The sequence below is a fragment of the Stigmatopora argus genome, chromosome 13 (assembly GCF_051989625.1).
Source record: "Stigmatopora argus isolate UIUO_Sarg chromosome 13, RoL_Sarg_1.0, whole genome shotgun sequence".
NCBI classification, from domain to species: Eukaryota; Metazoa; Chordata; class Actinopteri; order Syngnathiformes; family Syngnathidae; genus Stigmatopora; species Stigmatopora argus.
The window spans coordinates 10,557,131-10,575,816 of NC_135399.1; the positions used below are offsets into that span (position 1 = coordinate 10,557,131).

At 45.8% G+C, this 18,686-nt stretch overlaps 3 protein-coding genes across 10 annotated transcripts in view; 1 reads left to right on the plus strand and 2 right to left on the minus strand.

Annotated features, from left to right (window-relative positions):
* The window catches only part of LOC144086644 (collagen alpha-3(VI) chain-like), a 43,661-nt gene that overhangs the window by 14,267 nt on the left and 10,708 nt on the right, over positions 1-18,686 (minus strand). The window lies entirely within an intron of this gene.
* mlphb (melanophilin b) overlaps positions 1-18,686 on the plus strand; it is a 60,582-nt gene that overhangs the window by 8,483 nt on the left and 33,413 nt on the right. The window lies entirely within an intron of this gene.
* LOC144087192 (collagen alpha-3(VI) chain-like) lies at positions 1,539-7,130 on the minus strand. The gene is made up of 7 exons (XM_077617553.1): positions 6,453-7,130; positions 5,648-6,235; positions 4,924-5,556; positions 4,119-4,706; positions 3,395-4,027; positions 2,586-3,173; positions 1,539-2,494 (listed from the first exon to the last, which is right to left on the minus strand). The coding sequence occupies exons 1-7, from the start codon at positions 7,090-7,092 to the stop codon at positions 1,815-1,817; spliced, it is 4,350 nt and encodes a 1,449-aa protein (XP_077473679.1). The 5' UTR covers positions 7,093-7,130; the 3' UTR covers positions 1,539-1,814.

The following is an 18,686-nucleotide window of genomic DNA, read 5'->3' on the forward strand; positions in this document are numbered from 1 at the left end:
TGAAATATGAAGCAAAAGGGACATTGTAAGAGAAATTGACATTTTTGAGACTCAACTTTGTTTGATTTGATTAATTCCATCCTGAAATGATGCTGGAGAAAAATTGAAAAGAAAAACTTGTTTGGGCTAAAGGTCTTACTTACCATTCACTGTTGGTGTCATGAACACAGTATTTAGAAGCTTGCCCATGACAGAGGAAGAGTCAGTGAATTCAGAAACGGAAAAAATATTCCTGGGATCCTTGACTATACTTTGCAGTTCTCTGCTATCAGAGTTCCTGGTAGCAATTGCAAAAGTGATAACACCCAATTTTTTGAGAGCAGAAGCGGGTGCATCCACACTATCAAATGACTTTCCACCACTTAGCAATATTAGGACCTGCGGGACGCCTTCAAGACGTCTGCTGCCTGCAGAGTCAGTAAAGACATTATCTCTCAAGTACTGGAGAGCTGCTCCAGTGTTGAGGGGTCTGCCGCCCCTGTGCCTCAACGCTCTGACAATGTTAAGGATGTCGCTCTTAGTCGTGTATGTGTTCAGATAGAACTGAACAGCGGCATCTCGGCTGTACTGAACCAGCGAGACACGATCTTTGTTGTCATCCACACTCAGTGTCTCTACGACTCTTTGGACAAAGTCTCTCATAGCTGGGAATGAGTTTCTTGTGGTGTCAGAGCCATCTAACAGGAAAACAACATCCCTTCCTGGTCTGCCCACTGTGGTAAACAAACATGATAGCAATAAGACAACAGGCCCTACCATTTACACTCGGAATGTCGACAAGAGCCCCTTTTACAAATGAATCGCAGCCAAATTGCGAAACTGTGACACTAGCTGGCTACTGATACTGTCGGGACAGCACTCCTGTTGGCAGCTAAGTTTCTTCTATGGTAAATACAAACATGGTAAATAATCACTAACTATAAGTCGTGTTAGGTCAGAGGAATCAGACACCCCATCCATACACAGTGAGTGTTGTGCTTGTACACATACCAATTACTGGTGGCGTTTCTGGGGTGACATCGGTTGCCACAACCTCCACAGAGGACTCAAGCTGTTGTTGGATACTCGGAAGGTCAGTGAATTCAGGCACAACTAGAGCGTATCTGGGATCGTGCGATATTTTCTGCAGTTCTCTGCTATCTGAGCTTTTGGTTCCAATGGGGAAGATCAGCACCCCAAGCTGTTTGAGAGCAGAAGCGGGTGCATCCACACTATCAAATGACTTTCCACCACTTAGCAATATTAGGACCTGCGGGACGCCTTCAAGACGTCTGCTGCCTGCAGTGTCAGTAAAGACATTATCTCTCAAGTACTGGAGAGCTGCTCCAGTGTTGAGGGGTTTGCCGCCCCTGTGCCTCAAGGCTCTGACAATGTTAAGGATGTTGCTCTTAGTCGTGTATGTGTTCAAATAGAACTGAACAGCGGCATCACGGCTGTACTGAACCAGTGAGACACGATCTTTGTTGTCATCCACACTCAGTGTCTCTACGACTCTTTGGACAAAGTCTCTCATAGCTGGGAATGAGTTTCTTGTGGTGTCAGAGCCATCTAACAGGAAAACAACATCCCTCCCTGGTCTGCCCACTGTGGTAAACAAACATGATAGCAATAAGACAACAGGCCCTACCATTTACACTCGGAATGTCGACAAGAGCCCCTTTTACAAATGAATCGCAGCCAAGTTGCGAAACTGTGACACTAGCTGGCTACTGATACTGTTGGGACAGCACTCCTGTTGCCAGCTAAGTTTCTTCTATGGTAAATATAAACATGGTAAATAATCACTAACTACAAGTCGCGTTAGGTCAGAGGAATCAGACACCCCATCCATACACAGTGAGTGTTGTGCTTGTACACTTACCAATTACTGGTGGCGTTTCTGGGGTGACATCGGTTGCCACAACCTCCACAGAGGACTCAAGCTGTTGTTGGATACTCGGAAGGTCAGTGAATTCAGGCACAACTAGAGCGTATCTGGGATCGTGCGATATTTTCTGCAGTTCTCTGCTATCTGAGCTTTTGGTTCCAATGGGGAAGATCAGCACCCCAAGCTGTTTGAGAGCAGAAGCGGGTGCATCGACACTATCAAATGACTTTCCACCACTTAGCAATATTAGGACCTGCGGGACGCCTTCAAGACGTCTGCTGCCTGCAGAGTCAGTAAAGACATTATCTCTCAAGTACTGGAGAGCTGCTCCAGTGTTGAGGGGTTTGCCGCCCCTGTGCCTCAACGCTCTGACAATGTTAAGGATGTCGCTCTTAGTCGTGTATGTGTTCAGATAGAACTGAACAGCGGCATCTCGGCTGTACTGAACCAGTGAGACACGATCTTTGTTGTCATCCACACTCAGTGTCTCTACGACTCTTTGGACAAAGTCTCTCATAGCTGGGAATGAGTTTCTTGTGGTGTCAGAGCCATCTAACAGGAAAACAACATCCCTTCCTGGTCTGCCCACTGTGGTAAACAAACATGATAGCAATAAGACAACAGGCCCTACCATTTACACTCGGAATTTCGACAAGAGCCCCTTTTACAAATGAATTGCAGCCAAGTTGTCATATGTCTGTGAATACATAACGCTTACCAGTCACTTTTGGTGTCATGGGGGTAGCTCTGAGTACCATGCTCATTGCGGCCGAGAGCTGTTCTTGGACACTAGGGAGGTCAGTGAGCTCAGACACTGCCAGGGCATGACTGGGGTCATGGGAGATCTTTTTCAGCTCGCTGCTGTCAGAGTTCTGTGTTCCAATGCTGATTGTAAAGATGCCCTGCTGTCTGAGAGCAGTTGCTGGCGCATCGACACTGTCAAAAGACTGCCCACCATTTAGCAGGATCAATATCTGTGGAACACCTTGTGGGCGCCTACTCCCTGAGGAGTTTGTAAAGACGTTGTCCCTGACATATTGGAGGGCAGCCCCTGTGTTGAGGGGTCTCCCTCCTCTGTGTCTGAGCCCTCTGACTGCATCAACAATATCCTCTCCTCTTGTGTACGTGTTTAAGTAGAATTTGGCCTCTGCATCTTTGCTGTACTGGACCACAGAGACACGGTCTCTGTTCACGCCCACGTTCAGTTTCCCCACCACTTGCTCTACAAAATCGCGCATGGCGGGGAACCCGTTCCTTGTTCCATCAGAACCGTCCAGAAGGAAAACAATATCCTTTTTGTCTTCAGCTGAGAAAAGACAGGAGGACAAACGATAAAAAAAAAACGTTGCGAAACTGTGACACTAGCTGGCTACTGATACTGTTGGGACAGCACTCCTGTTGCCAGCTAAGTTTTTTCTATGATGAATACTATAATTATGGTAAATAATCACTAACTACAAGTCGCGTTAGGTCAGAGGAATCAGACACCCCATCCATACACAGTGAGTGTTGTGCTTTTACACGTACCAATTACTGGTGGCGTTTCTGGGGTGACATCGGTTGCCACAACCTCCACAGAGGACTCAAGCTGTTGTTGGATACTCGGAAGGTCAGTGAATTCAGGCACAACTAGAGCGTATCTGGGATCGTGCGATATTTTCTGCAGTTCTCTGCTATCTGAGCTTTTGGTTCCAATGGGGAAGATCAGCACCCCAAGCTGTTTGAGAGCAGAAGCGGGTGCATCGACACTATCAAATGACTTTCCACCACTTAGCAATATTAGGACCTGCGGGACGCCTTCAAGACGTCTGCTGCCTGCAGAGTCAGTAAAGACATTATTTCTCAAGTACTGGAGAGCTGCTCCAGTGTTGAGGGGTTTGCCGCCCCTGTGCCTCAACGCTCTGACAATGTTAAGGATGTCGCTCTTAGTCGTGTATGTGTTCAGATAGAACTGAACAGCGGCATCTCGGCTGTACTGAACCAGTGAGACACGATCTTTGTTGTCATCCACACTCAGTGTCTCTACGACTCTTTGGACAAAGTCTCTCATAGCTGGGAATGAGTTTCTTGTGGTGTCAGAGCCATCTAACAGGAAAACAACATCCCTTCCTGGTCTGCCCACTGTGGTAAACAAACATGATAGCAATAAGACAACAGGCCCTACCATTTACACTCGGAATTTCGACAAGAGCCCCTTTTACAAATGAATTGCAGCCAAGTTGTCATATGTCTGTGAATACATAACGCTTACCAGTCACTTTTGGTGTCATGGGGGTAGCTCTGAGTACCATGCTCATTGCGGCCGAGAGCTGTTCTTGGACACTAGGGAGGTCAGTGAGCTCAGACACTGCCAGGGCATGACTGGGGTCATGGGAGATCTTTTTCAGCTCGCTGCTGTCAGAGTTCTGTGTTCCAATGCTGATTGTAAAGATGCCCTGCTGTCTGAGAGCAGTTGCTGGCGCATCGACACTGTCAAAAGACTGCCCACCATTTAGCAGGATCAATATCTGTGGAACACCTTGTGGGCGCCTACTCCCTGAGGAGTTTGTAAAGACGTTGTCCCTGACATATTGGAGGGCAGCCCCTGTGTTGAGGGGTCTCCCTCCTCTGTGTCTGAGCCCTCTGACTGCATCAACAATATCCTCTCCTCTTGTGTACGTGTTTAAGTAGAATTTGGCCTCTGCATCTTTGCTGTACTGGACCACAGAGACACGGTCTCTGTTCACGCCCACGTTCAGTTTCCCCACCACTTGCTCTACAAAATCGCGCATGGCGGGGAACCCGTTCCTTGTTCCATCAGAACCGTCCAGAAGGAAAACAATATCCTTTTTGTCTTCAGCTGAGAAAAGACAGGAGGACAAACGATAAAAAAAACCGTTGCGAAACTGTGACACTAGCTGACTACTGATACTGTAGGGACAGCACTCCTTTTGCCAGCTAAATTTCTTCTATGGTAAATATAAACATGGTAAATAATCACTAACTATAAGTTGCGTTAGGTCAGAGGAATCAGACACCCCATCCATACACAGTGAGTGTTGTGCTTGTACACGTACCAATTACTGGTGGCGTTTCTGGGGTGACATCGGTTGCCACAACCTCCACAGAGGACTCAAGCTGTTGTTGGATACTCGGAAGGTCAGTGAATTCAGGCACAACTAGAGCGTATCTGGGATCGTGCGATATTTTCTGCAGTTCTCTGCTATCTGAGCTTTTGGTTCCAATGGGGAAGATCAGCACCCCAAGCTGTTTGAGAGCAGAAGCGGGTGCATCGACACTATCAAATGACTTTCCACCACTTAGCAATATTAGGACCTGCGGGACGCCTTCAAGACGTCTGCTGCCTGCAGAGTCAGTAAAGACATTATCTCTCAAGTACTGGAGAGCTGCTCCAGTGTTGAGGGGTTTGCCACCCCTGTGCCTCAACGCTCTGACAATGTTAAGGATGTCGCTCTTAGTCGTGTATGTGTTCAGATAGAACTGAACAGCGGCATCTCGGCTGTACTGAACCAGTGAGACACGATCTTTGTTGTCATCCACACTCAGTGTCTCTACGACTCTTTGGACAAAGTCTCTCATAGCTGGGAATGAGTTTCTTGTGGTGTCAGAGCCATCTAACAGGAAAACAACATCCCTTCCTGGTCTGCCCACTGTGGTAAACAAACATGATAGCAATAAGACAACAGGCCCTACCATTTACACTCTGAATGTCGACAAGAGCCCCTTTTACAAATGAATTGCAGCCAAGTTGTCATATGTCTGTGAATACATAACGCTTACCAGTCACTTTTGGTGTCATGGGTGTAGCTCTGAGTACCATGCTCATTGCGGCCGAGAGCTGTTCTTGGACACTAGGGAGGTCAGTGAGCTCAGACACTGTCAGGGCATGACTAGGGTCATGGGAGATCTTTTTCAGCTCGCTGCTGTCAGAGTTCTGTGTTCCAATGCTGATTGTAAAGATGCCCTGCTGTCTGAGAGCAGATGCTGGCGCATCGACACTGTCAAAAGACGGCCCACCATTTAGCAGGATCAATATCTGTGGAACACCTTGTGGGCGCCTACTCCCTGAGGAGTTTGTAAAGACGTTGTCCCTGACATATCGGAGGGCAGCCCCTGTGTTGAGGGGTCTCCCTCCTCTGTGTCTGAGCCCTCTGACTGCATCAACAATATCCTCTCCTCTTGTGTACGTGTTTAAGTAGAATTTGGCCTCTGCATCTTTGCTGTACTGGACCACAGAGACACGGTCTCTGTTCACGTCCACGTTCATTTTTCCCACCACTTGCTCTACAAAATCGCGCATGGCGGGGAACCCGTTCCTTGTTCCATCAGAACCGTCCAGAAGGAAAACAATATCCTTTTTGTCTTCAGCTGAGAAAAGACAGGAGGACAAACGATAAAAAAAAACGTTGCGAAACTGTGACACTAGCTGGCTACTGATACTGTTGGGACAGCACTCCTGTTGCCAGCTAAGTTTCTTCTATGGTAAATATAAACATGGTAAATAATCACTAACTACAAGTCGCGTTAGGTCAGAGGAATCAGACACCCCATCCATACACAGTGAGTGTTGTGCTTGTACACGTACCAATTACTGGTGGCGTTTCTGGGGTGACATCGGTTGCCACAACCTCCACAGAGGACTCAAGCTGTTGTTGGATACTCGGAAGGTCAGTGAATTCAGGCACAACTAGAGCGTATCTGGGATCGTGCGATATTTTCTGCAGTTCTCTGCTATCTGAGCTTTTGGTTCCAATGGGGAAGATCAGCACCCCAAGCTGTTTGAGAGCAGAAGCGGGTGCATCGACACTATCAAATGACTTTCCACCACTTAGCAATATTAGGACCTGCGGGACGCCTTCAAGACGTCTGCTGCCTGCAGAGTCAGTAAAGACATTATTTCTCAAGTACTGGAGAGCTGCTCCAGTGTTGAGGGGTTTGCCGCCCCTGTGCCTCAATGCTCTGACAATGTTAAGGATGTCGCTCTTAGTCGTGTATGTGTTCAGATAGAACTGAACATCGGCTTCTCGGCTGTACTGAACCAGTGAGACACGATCTTTGTTGTCATCCACACTCAGTGTCTCTACGACTCTTTGGACAAAGTCTCTCATAGCTGGGAATGAGTTTCTTGTGGTGTCAGAGCCATCTAACAGGAAAACAACATCCCTTCCTGGTCTGCCCACTGTGGTAAACAAACATGATAGCAATAAGACAACAGGCCCTACCATTTACACTCGGAATGTCGACAAGAGCCCCTTTTACAAATGAATTGCAGCCAAGTTGTCATATGTCTGTGAATACATAACGCTTACCAGTCACTTTTGGTGTCGTGGGTGTAGCTCTGAGTACCATGCTCATTGCGGCCGAGAGCTGTTCTTGGACACTAGGGAGGTCAGTGAGCTCAGACACTGCCAGGGCATGACTAGGGTCATGGGAGATCTTTTTCAACTCGCTGCTGTCAGAGTTCTGTGTTCCAATGCTGATTGTAAAGATGCCCTGCTGTCTGAGAGCAGTTGCTGGCGCATCGACACTGTCAAAAGACTGCCCACCATTTAGCAGGATCAATATCTGTGGAACACCTTGTGGGCGCCTACTCCCTGAGGAGTTTGTAAAGACGTTGTCCCTGACATATCGGAGGGCAGCCCCTGTGTTGAGGGGTCTCCCTCCTCTGTGTCTGAGCCCTCTGACTGCATCCACAATATCCTCTCCTCTTGTGTACGTGTTTAAGTAGAATTTGGCCTCTGCATCTTTGCTGTACTGGACCACAGAGACACGGTCTCTGTTCACGCCCACGTTGAGTTTCCCCACCACTTGCTCTACAAAATCGCGCATGGCGGGGAACCCGTTCCTTGTTCCATCAGAACCGTCCAGAAGGAAAACAATATCCTTTTTGTCTTCAGCTGAGAAAAGACAGGAGGACCAACGATAAAAAAAAACGTTGCGAAACTGTGACACTAGCTGACTACTGATACTGTCGGGACAGCACTCCTTTTGCCAGCTAAATTTCTTCTATGGTAAATATAAACATGGTAAATAATCACTAACTATAAGTCGCGTTAGGTCAGAGGAATCAGACACCCCATCCATACACAGTGAGTGTTGTGCTTTTACACGTACCAATTACTGGTGGCGTTTCTGGGGTGACATCGGTTGCCACAACCTCCACAGAGGACTCAAGCTGTTGTTGGATACTCGGAAGGTCAGTGAATTCAGGCACAACTAGAGCGTATCTGGGATCGTGCGATATTTTCTGCAGTTCTCTGCTATCTGAGCTTTTGGTTCCAATGGGGAAGATCAGCACCCCAAGCTGTTTGAGAGCAGAAGCGGGTGCATCGACACTATCAAATGACTTTCCACCACTTAGCAATATTAGGACCTGCGGGACGCCTTCAAGACGTCTGCTGCCTGCAGAGTCAGTAAAGACATTATTTCTCAAGTACTGGAGAGCTGCTCCAGTGTTGAGGGGTTTGCCGCCCCTGTGCCTCAACGCTCTGACAATGTTAAGGATGTCGCTCTTAGTCGTGTATGTGTTCAGATAGAACTGAACAGCGGCATCTCGGCTGTACTGAACCAGTGAGACACGATCTTTGTTGTCATCCACACTCAGTGTCTCTACGACTCTTTGCACAAAGTCTCTCATAGCTGGGAATGAGTTTCTTTCGGTATCAGAGCCATCTAACAGGAAAACAACATCCTTTCCTGGTCTGCCCACTGTGGTAAACAAACATGATAGCAATAAGACAACAGGCCCTGCCATTTACACTTGGAATGTCGACAAGAGCCCCTTTTACAAATGAATTGCAGCCAAGTTGTCATATGTCTGTGAATACATAACGCTTACCAGTCACTTTTGGTGTCATGGGTGTAGCTCTGAGTACCATGCTCATTGCGGCCGAGAGCTGTTCTTGGACACTAGGGAGGTCAGTGAGCTCAGACACTGCCAGGGCATGACTAGGGTCATGGGAGATCTTTTTCAGTTCGCTGCTGTCAGAGTTCTGTGTTCCAATGCTGATTGTAAAGATGCCCTGCTGTCTGAGAGCAGATGCTGGCGCATCGACACTGTCAAAAGACTGCCCACCATTTAGCAGGATCAATATTTGTGGAACACCTTGTGGGCGCCTACTCCCTGAGGAGTTTGTAAAGACGTTGTCCCTGACATATCGGAGGGCAGCCCCTGTGTTGATGGGTCTCCCTCCTCTGTGTCTGAGCCCTCTGACTGCATCCACAATATCCTCTCCTCTTGTGTACGTGTTTAAGTAGAATTTGGCCTCTGCATCTTTGCTGTACTGGACCACAGAGACACGGTCTCTGTTCACGCCCACGTTGAGTTTCCCCACCACTCGCTCTACAAAATCGCGCATAGCGGGGAACCCGTTCCTTGTTCCATCAGAACCGTCCAGAAGGAAAACTATATCCTTTTTGTCTTCAGCTGAGAAAAGACAGGAGGACAAACGATAAAAAAAACCGTTGCGAAACTGTGACACTAGCTGACTACTGATACTGTAGGGACAGCACTCCTTTTGCCAGCTAAATTTCTTCTATAGTAAATATAAACATGGTAAATAATCACTAACTATAAGTCGCGTTAGGTCAGTGGAATCAGACACCCCATCCATACACAGTGAGTGTTGTGCTTGTACACGTACCAAATACTGGTGGCGTTTCTGGGGTGACATCGGTTGCCACAACCTCCACAGAGGACTCAAGCTGTTGTTGGATACTCGGAAGGTCAGTGAATTCAGGCACAACTAGAGCGTATCTGGGATCGTGCGATATTTTCTGCAGTTCTCTGCTATCTGAGCTTTTGGTTCCAATGGGGAAGATCAGCACCCCAAGCTGTTTGAGAGCAGAAGCGGGTGCATCCACACTATCCAATGACTTTCCACCACTTAGCAATATTAGGACCTGCGGGACGCCTTCCAGACGTCTGCTGCCTGCAGTGTCAGTAAAGACATTATCTCTCAAGTACTGGAGAGCTGCTCCAGTGTTGAGGGGTGTGCCGCCCCTGTGCCTCAACGCTCTGACAATGCTAAGGATGTCGCTCTTAGTCGTGTATGTGTTCAGATAGAACTGAACAGCGGCATCTCGGCTGTACTGAACCAGCGAGACACGATCTTTGTTGTCATCCACACTCAGTGTCTCTACGACTCTTTGGACAAAGTCTCTCATAGCTGGGAATGAGTTTCTTGTGGTGTCAGAGCCATCTAACAGGAAAACAACATCCCTTCCTGGTCTGCCCACTGTGGTAAACAAACATGATAGCAATAAGACAACAGGCCCTACCATTTACACTCGGAATGTCGACAAGAGCCCCTTTTAAAATGAATTGCAGCCAAGTTGTCATATGTCTGTGAATACATAACGCTTACCAGTCACTTTTGGTGTCATGGGTGTAGCTCTGAGTACCATGCTCATTGCGGCCGAGAGCTGTTCTTGGACACTAGGGAGGTCAGTGAACTCAGACACTGCCAGGGCATGACTAGGCTCATGGGAGATCTTTTTCAGCTCGCTGCTGTCAGAGTTCTGTGTTCCAATGCTGATTGTAAAGATGCCCTGCTGTCTGAGAGCAGATGCTGGCGCATCGACACTGTCAAAAGACTGCCCACCATTTAGCAGGATCAATATCTGTGGAACACCTTGTGGGCGCCTACTCCCTGAGGAGTTTGTAAAGACGTTGTCCCTGACATATCGGAGGGCAGCCCCTGTGTTGAGGGGTCTCCCTCCTCTGTGTCTGAGCCCTCTGACTGCATCAACAATATCCTCTCCTCTTGTGTACGTGTTTAAGTAGAATTTGGCCTCTGCATCTTTGCTGTACTGGACCACAGAGACACGGTCTCTGTTCACGTCCACGTTCATTTTTCCCACCACTTGCTCTACAAAATCGCGCATGGCGGGGAACCCGTTCCTTGTTCCATCAGAACCGTCCAGAAGGAAAACAATATCCTTTTTGTCTTCAGCTGAGAAAAGACAGGAGGACAAACGATAAAAAAAAACGTTGCGAAACTGTGACACTAGCTGACTACTGATACTGTAGGGACAGCACTCCTTTTGCCAGCTAAATTTCTTCTATGGTAAATATAAACATGGTAAATAATCACTAACTATAAGTCGCGTTAGGTCAGAGGAATCAGACACCCCATCCATACACAGTGAGTGTTGTGCTTGTACACGTACCAATTACTGGTGGCGTTTCTGGGGTGACATCGGTTGCCACAACCTCCACAGAGGACTCAAGCTGTTGTTGGATACTCGGAAGGTCAGTGAATTCAGGCACAACTAGAGCGTATCTGGGATCGTGCGATATTTTCTGCAGTTCTCTGCTATCTGAGCTTTTGGTTCCAATGGGGAAGATCAGCACCCCAAGCTGTTTGAGAGCAGAAGCGGGTGCATCGACACTATCAAATGACTTTCCACCACTTAGCAATATTAGGACCTGCGGGACGCCTTCAAGACGTCTGCTGCCTGCAGTGTCAGTAAAGACATTGTCTCTCAAGTACTGGAGAGCTGCTCCAGTGTTGAGGGGTCTGCCGCCCCTGTGCCTCAACGCTCTGACAATGTTAAGGATGTCGCTCTTAGTCGTGTATGTGTTCAGATAGAACTGAACAGCGGCATCACGGCTGTACTGAACCAGTGAGACACGATCTTTGTTGTCATCCACACTCAGTGTCTCTACGACTCTTTGGACAAAGTCTCTCATAGCTGGGAATGAGTTTCTTGTGGTGTCAGAGCCATCTAACAGGAAAACAACATCCCTTCCTGGTCTGCCCACTGTGGTAAACAAACATGATAGCAATAAGACAACAGGCCCTACCATTTACACTCTGAATGTCGACAAGAGCCCCTTTTACAAATGAATTGCAGCCAAGTTGTCATATGTCTGTGAATACATAACGCTTACCAGTCACTTTTGGTGTCATGGGTGTAGCTCTGAGTACCATGCTCATTGCGGCCGAGAGCTGTTCTTGGACACTAGGGAGGTCAGTGAGCTCAGACACTGCCAGGGCATGACTAGGGTCATGGGAGATCTTTTTCAGCTCGCTGCTGTCAGAGTTCTGTGTTCCAATGCTGATTGTAAAGATGCCCTGCTGTCTGAGAGCAGATGCTGGCGCATCGACACTGTCAAAAGACTGCCCACCATTTAGCAGGATCAATATCTGTGGAACACCTTGTGGGCGCCTACTCCCTGAGGAGTTTGTAAAGACGTTGTCCCTGACATATCGGAGGGCAGCCCCTGTGTTGAGGGGTCTCCCTCCTCTGTGTCTGAGCCCTCTGACTGCATCCACAATTTCCTCTCCTCTTGTGTACGTGTTTAAGTAGAATTTGGCCTCTGCATCTTTGCTGTACTGGACCACAGAGACACGGTCTCTGTTCACGCCCAGGTTCAGTTTCCCCACCACTTGCTCTACAAAATCGCGCATGGCGGGGAACCCGTTCCTTGTTCCATCAGAACCGTCCAGAAGGAAAACAATATCCTTTTTGTCTTCAGCTGAGAAAAGACAGGAGGACAAACGATAAAAAAAAAACGTTGCGAAACTGTGACACTAGCTGGCTACTGATACTGTTGGGACAGCACTCCTGTTGCCAGCTAAGTTTTTTCTATGATGAATACTATAATTATGGTAAATAATCACTAACTACAAGTCGCGTTAGGTCAGAGGAATCAGACACCCCATCCATACACAGTGAGTGTTGTGCTTTTACACGTACCAATTACTGGTGGCGTTTCTGGGGTGACATCCGTTGCCACAACCTCCACAGAAGACTGAAGCTGTTGTTGGACACTTGGAAGGTCAGTGAATTCAGGCACAACTAGAGCGTATCTGGGATCGTGCGATATTTTCTGCAGTTCTCTGCTATCTGAGCTTTTGGTTCCAATGGAGAAGATCAGCACCCCAAGCTGTTTGAGAGCAGAAGCGGGTGCATCCACACTATCAAATGACTTTCCACCACTTAGCAATATTAGGACCTGCGGGACGCCTTCAAGACGTCTGCTGCCTGCAGAGTCAGTAAAGACATTATCTCTCAAGTACTGGAGAGCTGCTCCAGTGTTGAGGGGTCTGCCGCCCCTGTGCCTCAACGCTCTGACAATGTTAAGGATGTCGCCCTTAGTCGTGTATGTGTTCAGATAGAACTGAACAGCGGCATCTCGGCTGTACTGAACCAGTGAGACACGATCTTTGTTGTCATCCACACTCAGTGTCTCTACGACTCTTTGGACAAAGTCTCTCATAGCTGGGAATGAGTTTCTTGTGGCGTCAGAGCCATCTAACAAGAAAACTACATCCCTTTCTTTTCTTTTCTCGTCTGTTGTGGTACAAAATTTTTGAGACAGATTTGTTTTTAAGATTCAGCTCTTTATACATGTTTATTATCATTTTCTCTTCCTTATATGTTTGAATGGTGAACCTTCTTACCAGTAATTTTTGGAGTCTTTGTTCTCCTTTCCACTCTTCCTATTAAAGAGGAGAGGCTCTTTTGGACATTTTGTAATCCAGTAAAGTCAAACACTGTTAGTGCATAACTGGGATCGTAGGATATTTTCTGCAGCTCGATGTTGTCAGAACTCCGAGTGCCAATGCTGATTGTATATATGCCGTTTTGTTTCAGTGCAGAGGTCTGTGCATCAATGCTGTCAAAAGATCGTCTGCTATTCAATAAGATCAAGATCTGTGGAACACCTTGGAGGTGTCTACTCCCACTGGTGCTTGTAAAGACATTTTCTCTGACATATCGGAGGGCTGCCCCTGTGTTGAGAGGCCTTCCCCCCTTATGTCTTAGACCTCTGACTGCATCCACAATCTTCTCTTTTGTGTTGTACGTATTCAGATAGAATTGAGCCTCTGCATTTCTACTGTACTGGACAACAGATACACGGTCTCCGTCTCCGTCCACATTTAATGACTCCACCGCTTTCTCAACAAAATCACGCATGACAGGGAAGCCATTCCTTGTTCCATCAGAACCATCCAGAAGGAATACAATGTCCTTTTTGGTGTGCGTTTCAGCTATAAAAATATTGAAAACTTTTTATTGAAGATATTTTTCCTTTTCACCTGCAATGATTTCACTATTTATCAGTTAAAAACAGCCTCAGTTTTGAGAATATGTTTGTGGAATAGCTTATTTTCTAATATCGTATCAATTAAATGCTAAATTTTAAGATGAGTTATTTTTTTAAAAATGCCACTCACCGAGACCAGGGCCAGCTGTTTCTTTATGAGATAAAATTGCAGAGAGCAAATGATTGGTTACTATTGGGAAGTCAGTTGTTGCATTGATAAATATGGGAGTTTTCAAACTGCCCGATATTTCCTTCATTTCCTGTCGATCAGCATCATTTATTCCAAGGCTATGAAGGACAATTCCAGAATTTCTTAGTCTATTCAGTGGTTCTGCAACATAATCGTCTGACTTTTTCCCACTGAGAACAATCATTGCTTGTGGGATTCCTTGCTGGGCTCTGCTTCCAGTAGATGTTGTGAACACGTACTTCTGAGCAAAATCAAGGGCTGAACCAGTGTTCACCGTTGAACCTCCCTTCAGTCTTATAGTGCTTATGTGGCTGATCAACTCATCTTTATGTCCATACGAATTTAATAAAAATTCTGTTGTGGCTGTTTTACCATATTGAATGAGACCAACTTGTACATTGCTTGGCCCAATTTGTACTTTTTGAACAAACTGTCTCACAAAATCCAAAACAGGTCCTTCACTTGCACTCATGTCATCAGATCCAGCAAGTAGAAAAACAACATCAGCAGGACCACCCATTTCTAATTCTGTAACTGTGGAAGTATCTGAAATTGTACACAAATGTTGTTAAAAATGTAGACTTATACTTGCAAAGGGTGGAGTGCTTCTCTAAAACAAATCCCCCCCTTCAAAAAAGGGGTACATCTTACCAATAGAGGGCGTATATCTGGTTGTGTCGTCAACCTCTCTTAACATGGCTCTGATGGATTCCTGAACACTTGGCAGATTGGTAAAGCTCGTAATAGAAAAATAGTGTGATGGTGAATTAGAGATGTTTTGCATTTCCAATATATCAGCATTGTTGGTTCCAATAGAGAATGTTTTAATGCCATTTTCTTTGAGTGACCGAGCTGGTCCTCTTACATCATCCCTGGATCTGCCGCCACTAAACACAAACAGATACTGAGGGACCAGCGATGCGCTTCGGCCCCCGACCGAAGATGCAAAGACGTTGTCTCTGACAAACTCCAGTGCTTTGCCAAGGTATAGGGGTCTGCCATACTTGTGCCCTATGGTTCGTATCGAATTGAGCAGATCAGTCTTCGATGAATAAGAATTCAAGTAGAAATTGACAGTGGCATTCCGGCTGTACTGAACGACAGCCACCTGGTCTCTGTCATCAAGGCTCAAGTTTTCAGCCAATTGTTCAATAAATTGTCGAATGGCTTCAAAGCCGTTTCGTGAGTCATATGATCCATCAATCAGAAACACTATGTCTTTTTTCCTTGATTCTGCAGTAAAGAAAAACATTAAAGTAAAAATGTCAGTTATAGTAACTAACTGCTAAGCAAGAAAATCTTTTTTTGATCTCCATTAGTCGAAAATACTCGTTACTAATATGGAATCAAATCCACAAAGAACAGCTTACCAAAACTTTCCATTGGTGTGGACTGTTCTATTTGGTGGTCTGGCTCCTTAAGTATTGACAAAACACCTTCCTTAGCATTACGTAGCTCTTTATAATCACTTACAGAAAGTGCATATTTGGCATCATGAGACATGGTCTGAAGTTCTAGGGTGTCAGCATTCGCTGTTCCAATGGCAATTATGATCACACCAATCTCTTTCAGCATTCTGACAGGCTCTCTTATGTCATCTGCTGATCGTTCATTGCTTAGCACAAAAAGGATTTGTGGAACACCATGTGGGAATCTACTACCCGCATTAGGGGTAAAGATATGCTCCCTCAAATATTTGAGTGCTGTGCCAATGTTATTTGGCGAACCGCCCTTGTGATTTAGACTTTTTATTGCATCAACGACAGTATCCACTGAGGAAAAGTGGCCCAGGTCAAAGTTAATCTGTGCAGTGTTGCTGTACTGAACCACAGCCACTTGGTCATTGTTTCCATGGATATGAAGGTGTGCTACTACCCCAAGAACAAAATCCTTAATATCTTGGAATCTTGTTCCAGATTTATCAGATCCATCGAGTAAAAATACGATGTCCCGTCTCGTGGAATCTGTAACCATAGGGGCAACAGAAAAATAGGATAGTTGTGTGGATGATGGACAGATGGACGGACAAGAGGAATAGTTGGGTGGGTGCTTAGGTTGGATAGGAAGGATGGGTGGGTGTGTTGGTTGTGTTTGTACATTGTATGTTCGGAGGGTTTCGATAGGTAGGTCTGTCATTTGCTTACCAGATACAGTTGGAGGTTTTGATCTGGTCTGCCGAGGTATTCTCTTCACAAAAGAAACTAGCTGCTGATAGATTTTCCCAATATCCTCAAATTGTGGCAGAGTAAAGGCATATGATGGTACATGTGCAATGTTTTGCAGCTCGAGTAAATCTGAATTTTTAGTGCCCACGCAGAAGGCGACAACTTGATCCTGTTTAAGAGCTGCAGCAGTGCTCCTGACCTCGTCTTGAGATTTACCCCCACACAACAGAATCAATATTTGAGGCACACCATCTTTATGCCGACTCCCAGAGGACTCGGTGAAAGTATTGGTCCTCACATATTCCAGAGCAGCCCCAGTGTTGAGGCGCCTGCCACCTTTGTGTTTCAACTGCTCAACAGCAGTGAGAACATCTTGTAAATCAGCATAGGTGTTGAAATTAAATTGCGTTTGTGAATCGGTGCTATACTGGACCACAGAGACCTGGTCTCTGTTTTCACCAACACTGAGTGTTTTGACCACTTCTTTCATGAAACTTCTAATGGCTGGGAATGCACCCAAAGTTTCATCCGAACCATCCACCAGAAACACAATGTCTCTTTGTGCGGAATCTTGTTCCACTATAGAAAAAAAAGAGCAAACCTTGTTAAGGATAAAAAACACGATTTATAAATTGACGTCATTTACATGCTATTCAGCTTGATTTTTTATAGATACATTTTTCAAGCAAGTGATGTGGTTGAAAACAAGAAGAGGCAAAGGACACCCTCTGTCAAGAGAAATAAAGTTATAAACTTTGAAAAAGAAGACTCGCATCAAATGTGAATTCGATGTCAATGATGCAATAATCATTGGCTCAAGAAAGAGCATCAGAAAGGGAACCAATGCTCTGCAGAAAGGACGTTCAATGAACCATACAACAAACAGTGTAGCCAAATTTCTCTGATAGAGAAACTTTAAGCAATATCAAGCTGCTCAAGATTTTTTTCCAGATTTTGATGCAATTCCCTTGGAGTTTAAAAAAAGGATCAAATATCAAGAAAAAGGAAAATCAGGGGTAATTCTTACCTATGGAAGGTTCAAGCAGTTTTCCCACCTGGACAAAAGAGACTAATTCTTGTTGGATGGATAAAAGTTCGCCAAAAACAGGCAGATTAAAAATATAAGAGGAAGAGGAGGAAATTTTTTCTAACTCCTCTTGTTTAGCGTTTTTCATCCCGATAGCAAAAGACACAACACCATTTTTATGGAGGTCAGCTGCAGCCCCTGAAATGTCGTCACCTGAGTCACCTCCGGTTAATACAAACAGAATCTGAGGGACTCTATGGACAACTCTGCTTCCTGAGGCAGTGTTGAAAAGGAAATCCCGCACAAATTCAAGTGCAGCACCTGTGTTCCTCTGTTTCCCTCCTTTATGTCGGAGGCTTCTAACAGCATAGATGATGTCCCGTTTGGAACTATGAGCCATCAAGTTGAAATAAATGCTGGTGTCATCACTATACTGAAGGACGGCCACTCGGACCTTATCGTCGTCAATGTCCAGCTCTTCCACCATTCTTCTGATGAATTCCCGAATCGCCGGTAATCCATTTCTTGAGTCATCAGAACCGTCGACAAGGAATACTATGTCCCTTTTAGTGCGGCCTGTGTCAAGCGTGTGAATACATATAAAGATCTTTCAGAGACGACAGATATGCAGAGAATGGAAAGTGAAACCCTTGGTTTTTGCTCCGAGTGTGTGAAACTAATAAAAGATTTGTGTTGAGAAAGTTTCTTTTTGAAAAGCTAAGAGACAGAAAACAGTCTTATGTATCAAGAAGAGGGTGGATATCACAATACCTTATGCAAAATATGTATCGTTACAATTGAACAAAATCATTGAGCTTCATGAAAGCATGTTATGATGGAATTCTTACCTATTACATCATGTGTTGTGGATTCTGTGGCATCTTTATTTGCATAGAGTGCGGCAATGATCTTAGATTGGATAGATGGTAACTCAGTAATATGAGTGACTTTATATGTGAAAGCAGGTTCAAAGGCAACCTTTTCCAAGTCAGAAAAATCCATATCCCCCACTCCGACCCCCAAAGTCACAATGCCGTGATCCTTGAGCGCAAGAGCTGGGCTGCTCACGTCATCGGTGGATGGGTTGGTGGCAAGAAGGATCAAAATTTGCGGCACACCCTCTAGTCTCCTGCTGCCAGACGAGGAAGTAAAGACGCTGTGTCTCACAAACTGAATTGCCGCTCCAACATTAAGGAGCTTCCCACCTCCACCATGGCTTAAGTTACCAATGGCATCCATAACATCACTCTTGGTCTTGTAAGAGTTTAGATAGAAGTTGACATGTGCCTTATCCGCAAATTGAATCACAGACACCCTGTCTTGGTTCTCACTGACATACAGACTTTCCAGTATGCTCTTAAGAAAAACTTTAATGTCTG